Below are 9,316 nucleotides of genomic sequence, written 5' to 3' on the forward strand. Positions count from 1 at the left end.
TCAAACAACCCCATCAACAAATGGGCAAGCGAAATGAACAGAAACTTTTCAAAAGAAGACAGAATAATGGCCAGCAAACATATAAAAAAATGTTCAACATCTCTAATCATTAGAGAAATCCAATTTATCTTTTAATCTCCTTCTATACAATAATGTATTTGAAGTCAGCTATCATGTTGACTCTGAGTTAACTCTTTGCTCTAAGCGCTACCAGTTCTTTTAAAAATATGATGTCTCAAATCGAAAATAAATGCCAGCCAACTGTGATCTATTGCATTTTTGTTTTTTAATCTAAGTTCAATTTATGTAAAAAGAGCAAGACTATTGGTTTATACATTAAAATAGTAATATTTTATATTCAAGAAACTTTCGTATTCATATTTCCTGGGATCCTGATGAGAACCTTGTCAAATAGGCAGAGCATGTACCATAAATTAAATGTGAGTATTCACCTGTTATGATGATAAACATATATTATTGAAAATATTGTACAAATATACTTGCTACAATCACCATTTCAATGTTAGGTATCCAAATTTTGAAGAGATTCATTCATTCTTTGCCCAGTAAAATAATAGTAAGCTGAGACCAGAGTATGAGTTTCTAATCCATGTTCAATTATGATTTCTCTATGCTACCATGCTATTACATATTTTGTATATATAAAAGTCCACGTTCAGAATTGTGATATATTATGGTTATAAATAGATTATTTAAGCATATACAGTCTATTCAAATTCAAGGAACCATTTAAAGATGTTAAAAACCACTTAGAGTGCTCAAATACTTTGAAATGCTGTTTTGGCAATTAAGATGTCAGGATACCTCTGACTTCTTGAAGGTAAAAGGACCCAGTGAGGATTCTTTAAATATATTGCTGTAATGAAAGTAAAATATTGTAATATATGGAAATTCTTAGTTTTGTTTCAAACCTGCTTAATATTTTTTAGTTTTCAATAATTACTCTTAAAACTACTAGTTGCTTGTTATTTTTATTCTCAATGAGCAGCAGTATAATAAGTTATTTGAAAATAACAGTAATATCCCAGTGAACGTTAATATAAAAAGTAATGTTTTACAAAAGGATCTAACATTGAAGTCTATCAAGAGCAGAAAGGGATACCACATAAATATCTAGTAAAATTTTCTACCTCCTCTTAAAATGAGGGACCTGTGTGTAGTTGGAAATGTGTCAGACATGAAACACAAGCCTTTGGTTATTACGACAGAATGTAAAATCTATCAAACTCATGGACTGATACTGGCATCCCTGAGTAACTATATCACTCCTCTTCCTAAAAAATGATACCTATTTTTACCTGACTTAATTACAAGTTAGTAGTATACTCTTCCTATGAACATGAAGAAATAAGTCCAGATTCCCAGGCCATATTTTCAGTTATCCTGATTTAGTAGGTCTACAGCAGATGCTCTAAAATAAACTGTGTATCTAACAAGCAACCTACACGATTTTAATGTAGATGATTCACGGACAAGACTTAGAAAAGCAAAGGTCAATATCAGTTTTAAATATAATCTCAAGCTTCACTCTTCAATATGTGTATTTTTACATTGGCCGTGTAAGTTACAATTCACATTTTCCCAAGACATTTTTGGTATGAATTTTTAAATTATTATTATTTTTTTAAATTGACAGATAAAATTCTATTTATCATGTACAACCAATGTTTTGAATAATATATACTTTGTGGAATGATTCTATCAAGCTAATTAACATATCCATTTCCTCACATAGTTATTTTTGTGGTGAAAATAATTTATATCCACTCTCTTAGGATTTTTCAAGAATACAATATATTGTTAACTATAAGCAATATATTATACAATAGATCTCTTGAATTTTTCTCCTGCTATCTAACTGAAATTTGTATCCTTTGAGCAAAAAGTCTCCAACCTCTCCCCTGATCCCAGATATTCCATCCTATCCCTGGTAACCACCATTCTACCCTCAACATCTATGACATAGACTGTGATATTTATCTTTCTGTGCCTGTCTTATTTCACCTAACAGTGTCTTCTAGATTAGTTCATCTTGCTGCAAATGGCAGGATTTCCTTTCTTTTTACGGCTGAATAATATTCCATTGTGTATATATACCACATTTTTGTTCATTCATCCATTAATGGACACATAGTTGGTTCCATAGCTTGTCTATTATGAATAATGCTATAATTAACAGGGGAGTGTAGTTATCTCTTTGTCATGCTGATTTCATTTCCATTGGATATATACCCAGTAGTGAGATTGATGGATCATATTTAGTTCTATTTTTAATTTTATGAGGAAGATACATAGATACATACTGTTTTCCATAATGGCTGTATTAATTTATATTTTCACCGGAAGTATGCATGCAAGGATTCCCTTTCTCCGAATTCTCACCAACACTTGGTATCTTTCCTTTTTTTGATAATAGCCATTCTAACAGGTGTAAGGTGATATTTCATTGTGATTTTAGTTTGCATTTCCCTGAAGATAAGTGATGTTGAACATTTTTTCATGTATCTTTTGGCCATGTGTATATCATCCTTTGAGAAATGTCTATTCAGGTTCTTTGCACATGTTTCAATCAGGTTGTTTGTTTTCATGCTATTGAGTTGTTTCAGTTTCCTACATCTTTTAGACACTTATCCCTTATCAAATGTATAGATTGCAAATATTTTCTCATTGTCTCTTCACTCCATTGATTTATTTGTTGTTCAGGGATTTTTTAGTTTTATGTAATCTAATTTGTCTATTTTTAGTTTTATTGCCTGTGCTTTTGAGATCATATCCAAAAAAATCTTTGCCCAGTCTAACATCATGAAGATTTTCCCCTATATTTTCTTCTAATGGTTTTATAGTTTCCAGTCTTTCATTTAAGCCTTTAATCCATTTTGAGTTAATTTTGTACATAGTGTGAAATAAATGTATAATTGTATTCTTCTGCATGTAGATATCTAGTTTCCCAATACCATTTATTGAAGAGACTGTTTTTTCCCCATTGTATGTTCATGGTACTTTTGTCAAAAATTGGTTTGCTATATATGCACAGATTTATTTTGGGGTTTTCTTTTCTGTTCTATTGATATAGGTATCTGCTTTTATGCCAGCACCATGCTGTTTCGGTTTCCATTGCTTTGTAGTGTATTTTGAAGTCAGGTAGTATAATTCCTTCAGCTTTATTATTTTTGGTCAAGATTGCATTGGCTATTCAGGATCCATGGTGGTTCCATACAAATTTTAGGATTATTTTTCCTAAAAATTTTGATAGGAATATCATTGAATCGCTAGATCGCTTTTCACAGTATAGACATTTTAACAATATTAATCCTTTTGATCCACTGAACATGGAATATCTTTTCATTTATTTGTGTCTTCTTCAATTTCTTTCATCATTGTTCTGTAGTTTTAGTTTAGATAGTTTTCATCTTTTTGGTTAAATTTATTCCTGAGTACTTTTTTTTTTGTATCTATTGTAAATGAGATTGATTTCTTGATTTCTTTTTCAGATAGTTTCTTGTTAGTGTATAGAAATGCTCCTGATTTTTGTATGCTGATTTTATATCCCGCAGCTTTACCAAATTCATTCACTTGTTCTAATAGTATTTTTTTTTTTTTGGTAGAATCTTTAGCACTTTCTATACAGAAGACCATGTCATCTGCAAAAAGAGAAAATTTAACTTCTTCCTTTCCCAGTAGTATGCCTTTTATTAATATTTCTTTCTCTTGCCTAAGTGCTTTGGCTAGGACTTCTACTGCTATGTTGGATAGAAGTGGTGAAAGTGGGCATTCTTGTCTTGATTCAGATCTTAGAGGTAAAGCTTTCTACTTTTCCCCATGGAGTATGATATTAGCTGTGGGTTTGTCATATATGGCCTATATTGGGTTGATGTACATTCATTCTACACCTAATTTTTTGAGAGTTTTTATCATGAGGGCTATCAGCCACTATCATTAGCATTTGACAGAGACTCAATGCTTCTAAAACCAATGACAGAGTTCCCATTTTTCTAAACTATCAACTGCTAGGGCTAAGATTTCCTTATCTCAGAATTATGAGTAGGTAAATAACTAATTCGGAGTCAGAGGAAGTTGCAAACACATTATGTAAGAGCTACCTAGTTAATTGTTTAATATTAATTTATCACATTTTAAAGCTGCTTTCTTTTAAAATTATAATGTTCACCTCTGTCTCATTTTTGTTGTTTGTCTTTATATCTACCCTGTCCTTATTGTTCAAGTTCTTAGAATCAATAAACCTTGTTTCCAAGACCTTTAATCACTGCTTATGTGCTTTGAACTAAAGCCACCTCATTATGCACATTGCAGCACTCACCTATTTATACACACACTTAAGTACACAAATTATGTAAGTTCTGTTCAGAGATACCACAGCTCCCTTGTCTATTTTAGACCTCAGATCTAGAGCCCTTGACCTAATCTCTGTTCTTGCCTCCTTTTCCCATGGTCTGAATGACTAACCACAAATATCCTACTGACCACAATCTCCTGTCTTTCTGCCTTTCTCAGTCCCTACTCCATCTAGATATATTCCTCCACCTTCCTTCCAATTCCTTTTCTTCTTTCCTCCAGACTACAATACATATGTGTTCTGGTACTTCAACTATTCTTGTCAAACACTCAAATCTATTTTTCCTTTCCTGCTTTAATTGTGCACTCCAGTAACAAATACAGCACTCTTGTTTTCTTGGATTTTATATCCAGTACTGGAGAAAACTCATGATGGTCTGGAGTGATGTCACCATAATTTCAGAGATCCACCCTTACCAGAGCTTTCAAGCTAGTTGGCAGTGCCTCTATGGGTCCAACTGAAGGCTGTTTCTCATTTTTTTACAGGTGCTATTTCAAACTTTTACTATTCCTCCAATACCCTGTCCTATCACTCTTTTCTTAACATGGAAATTCCTAGCTGTCCCCTCTCACCATCAACAAGACTTACGTGCAAGACTCTTTATCAATTGACTCCGGAAACTATGTTCTTCATTTATGCTTGCAGCTAATCCTCCCACTTAGACTCTGGATTCCATTCACTCATTTCAAAGGGGCTTCTCTGCCCCACCTATGCCTCTCTTTTATAAATTGTTATTCTTTTTCTTTTTTAGATTTTTTTCCCCCAAGGCTTTGCCTGTGGCCATATATTCCCCTCTCTCCCTCTCCCTCTCTTTCTCTTTCTCTCTCTGAGTAATCTTATTTACTCCATAATTTCAGCAGCTGCATATAACCTGGAATTCTTCTACCTTCATCAGGAGTTCAAAGGGAGGGGAGGACTTTACCAACTTCAAATACATTTGAGAAACTTATGTTCTAGTATTAGCTCTTAGAGAAGTGGTTCTCAAATTGGTACCTGGACCAGCAAAACCAGCATTACTTGAAAGGTCATTATATGTGCAAATTCTCAGGCCTCACCTTAGGCCTACTGAATCAGAAACTCTGGGAGTTGGGCCTAGCAACCTGTATGTTAGCAAGTTTTCCCAGCAATGCTGATGTACACTAAAGTTTGATAACCACGATCTTAGAGAATCATAATACACATTACTGTATTAAAGGCTTCAAGAAGCCTGAAAATAACCTATTTAACTCTATTTAAGCAAATATTTTCTTAAGTTATTTGAGCATGGACCCTGTGTGTGTATGCATATGTGTTTATAGGATACTCATTAACATCCAGTAGAACTAATGTTAGAGAAACACACTTTGTCAAAAGCTGTAGTAGTCCATTTTACTAGTAATCCTTCAAATACAGTATGCATCTCTCATGCGCTTTGGCATTTAAATATCCTATCTTTGAATTTCTCTACCAAATATGTTCTCTCAACCATTATATGGTCAGCTCCTTAGAGGCAGTGTTTCACAATTATATGCTCATTGAATAAATACGTGAAATGCCAGAGAAATATTTTATAACAATATTTTATGCAGTGGGACTTGCATAAAGTCCCACTAACATGAAGATATTATCTGTTATTTCAATTCATTTTTTGCATGTAGTGGTCCTTTCTATGCAATGATTTCTTCTTGATGAATATGCTTATATTTTCTCATTTGATATCATGAAAATGTAGTATACATCTCATCAGCTTGTCTGTATAAGCTTTCCTGTAGTGAAATGTGTTTTGTAAACGTGACCACTGAAAGCTTTCTTCAACCTATCCTATACCGTGACAACTTTCCACTTTCAAAAAATCCTTTCCTCATTTTATCCTCACAGACTTTCTTTCAAGTCTCTTTCCTCAGTAATCCATTAAAATATTTTAGCCACAGCTATAATAATAATTTTAATTACAATAATAATTACAATTACAAAGATAATTATAATTGATCTAATAAGCCATCATTTTATAAATGAACTATAATTTTATTTGTTGTTATTAGTGAGTTTATAATTATTGAGGGTTCACGGCGTCCCCGATAAAGATAGGGTCCCCAGGCAGAATGTGTCACAAGAGATGAAAGAAACAGAGACACAGACACGGGAATAACTTTAAGAGTGTGGGGAAATTAGGGGACTACCAGCACTCTGGTGCCAAGGTGGTGCTGACTGAAATACAGCACTTGATTTTTATTCTCTTTGCCATGCTGCAAAATACAATGATCTCATGTGAAAAATCATGGGATACAAGGAACAAAAGTTTCAGGGCTCCCCAAAAATCACAAGGTGTCCTACCTAATTACCCTCTCCTTTATAGAAGTGAAAACACGTAATTCTTTAGTAAGTACAACCCTGTCCCAAGGTAAACTAACTAATTTTATCCCAAGCACATGCTATGCACATAGATAGCAATCTTTAACTTCAGTAGTGGTGACCCATTTGGTCAAGGAACAAAGAAACTACCTACTTTCCACTGGGAGACTAGCTTTACATTAACTGAGGCATTGTTGAGAGAAAGGGAGAGAAGGAGCTTGGCCCTGTGTTCTAACAATGGAAGCCTTAAGTCCCTTCTCCTCGGCTGACATACTGCAATCTACCTCTACAGCCACAAGAAGTTTTCATGTCAGGCCGCTCTGTGGCTTTTCAGGCATGAGACCCCTTAGGCTCTGAGGTTGGAGCATGCTTTGCTGTACTCCCAGATCACTGATATATGTCCCGCAACTAGGCAGTAACATCTGCCCTTATTTCAGGCTTCTGTTCAGGCAATTCCTTCACCTCCTCTCCTCTCACAGCCTCAGACATAGCATTACTAAGTCCCAGTGGTCTTAATCCCATCATAAAATTACTATATTTTTCTTACCATGATAAATATTAATTCATAAGGGTTTTAGTAAAAATCAATACACTTATTATTAGCTTTGCAAAATTCTACTGCCATTACTTTAATTTTTCCAATCATAAAGTCAAATACCCTAGTAGATTTCTAGAATATATTAATAAAGTGTTACTTAGAAAAATTCAGTACTTAAGAAGTAGAATAAATATTATAATACACCTGATTGTACCCCATCCTTTTAAGCATACAGTCTATTATAATACATTCTTAAAGTGGGGGGATCCTGGTTTATGATACTGTTGTGTGCTATGTAAATACTTAATGATTCAACATCCAGTTTGCTTTATTCTGATGCAATTTACAAAGTTTGATGGAAAAAATGGGACCATCAATAATCCTCTGGTGTCATGAAAAAGAATGATGGAAATACAATTTGTGACAGCTAAGGCTCCTGGGAATTAATGCACATTGAATACTTCTGTCTCTCCTCCTTTTTATATCACTCTTTGCAGATGTTGATAAGTGGACGTGATGTTAAATATATCATCTATAATCATTTCCTTTCACTTAATCACATTACTTAAAGTATGTAAGGCATGTATTTGGCTATGTACACATTATGGTGATTGATGACAGTATTCTAATATAGTTGACTGTGGCCATAGCTACTTTTATATATAACCTTCACAACTCACCAGGTTCTCTAGATACATTTAGAAATGTATTGAGCTTAATATAATGCATAAATAATTACATTATGGTGACCATAATAAAGCCCTATTCACGAGATAAATAAAAATTTCAATTAAAAATTTAACTTAAAAGTTGGCAAAGCTTGATATTTATAAGCCTGTATTGTTGCCTTTTTCTTCCTAAAGATCCACTGATATACCTTGATATATCTCAGGAATTGAAGGAGGAAGCCTGTCAAGAGTTTCAAGTGGTTCTCAAGGATCAGATATACAAAGTTCTTAAGATCCTTTGGAGATGGCTTATAATTTATTCTGGCTATTTGAAGTCATTTGTCAGCCACTAATTTTTTGACCATTTTAATTTAGCTCCGCCAATTTTAACATCTATTGCATTTTAAACATAAGGGTAAATCAACAGCTCTTGCCAGCACCCTAGGGAAATACATGTCCTTAAAGGTACATTTTAGTAGTCTATGTGTGGAGGTCTCTTGTAGTAAGTGGATTCACTATGGACTATCTTTGAACTTAAGGGAAAATAATAATAACATAACTCATCCAAATATGGTTCCATGTCATAATCAGCACTGGAAGGTACGCATATACAATTCAGCAGAGAGTGGCTGATCTTCCGATCACAGCAAAAGACATGGGAACTGGATATAGCAATAGATTGGGCCAAATGAAATCTAATACACATTTTACATCAGAGTCTTTATGTTTCTTGAACCACAAATTGAAGTTTTCATATATTATGGACATATAAGCTTGTAAATGATTTAGCAAAAATTGTCAAAGAAGCCATATGTTTCCCACTTATTTGTATACTTGAATGAAAACTTTCTCTGACTGTATTTTTTTTTTTTTTGCCTAATTTTAAAAAGTAAATGTAACAGAAGTACTTTAAGAAGAATTCCCAACAAAATAAATAACCAGAATAAATTATCTGTTGGGAAGGATTGCATATGTTGAGAATGATATTTATATGTGAAACACGAAAGAGTGTTCTTGTACTCTGTTAACCTCAAAGCAAATTTAGATCATCCCATGTCACATTCTGCTTTCAAGAGGTGAGAGTTGAAGAATTCAAGCAGTGTGGTAAATTGAGAACGATTCAAAGATAATTTAAATGGAGGGAAAAAGAGAAAAAGGTTGACTTACAAAACTCTAGTTAACTAGATAAATTTGTGGGCAGGATAGGAAAGTTCAAGGCCATTAATGTAGCATATATACATTGTAGAATTTAACTCTGCTGATATTATAACCAGGCAGCTTTGAGTTCTGCGCACTACCTACCAATGTGAATTTTGACAAAATATTTAAGGAGTTAAAACACACACACACACACACACACACACACACACACACACACACACACACACACACACACACACACAC

The 9,316-nt window shown here is 33.7% G+C and overlaps 1 protein-coding gene across 1 annotated transcript in view; it reads left to right on the plus strand.

Annotated features, from left to right (window-relative positions):
* UNC13C (unc-13 homolog C (C. elegans)) overlaps nt 1-9,316 on the plus strand; it is a 656,589-nt gene that overhangs the window by 397,738 nt on the left and 249,535 nt on the right. The window contains 2 exon segments of the mRNA XM_012658024.1: nt 1,168-1,177; nt 7,072-7,110. Of these exon segments, the coding sequence (XP_012513478.1) occupies nt 1,168-1,177; nt 7,072-7,110 (49 nt within the window).

The sequence above is a fragment of the Propithecus coquereli genome, unplaced genomic scaffold, assembly GCF_000956105.1.
Source record: "Propithecus coquereli isolate 6110/MARCELLA unplaced genomic scaffold, Pcoq_1.0 Scaffold57, whole genome shotgun sequence".
NCBI classification, from domain to species: domain Eukaryota; kingdom Metazoa; phylum Chordata; class Mammalia; order Primates; family Indriidae; genus Propithecus; species Propithecus coquereli.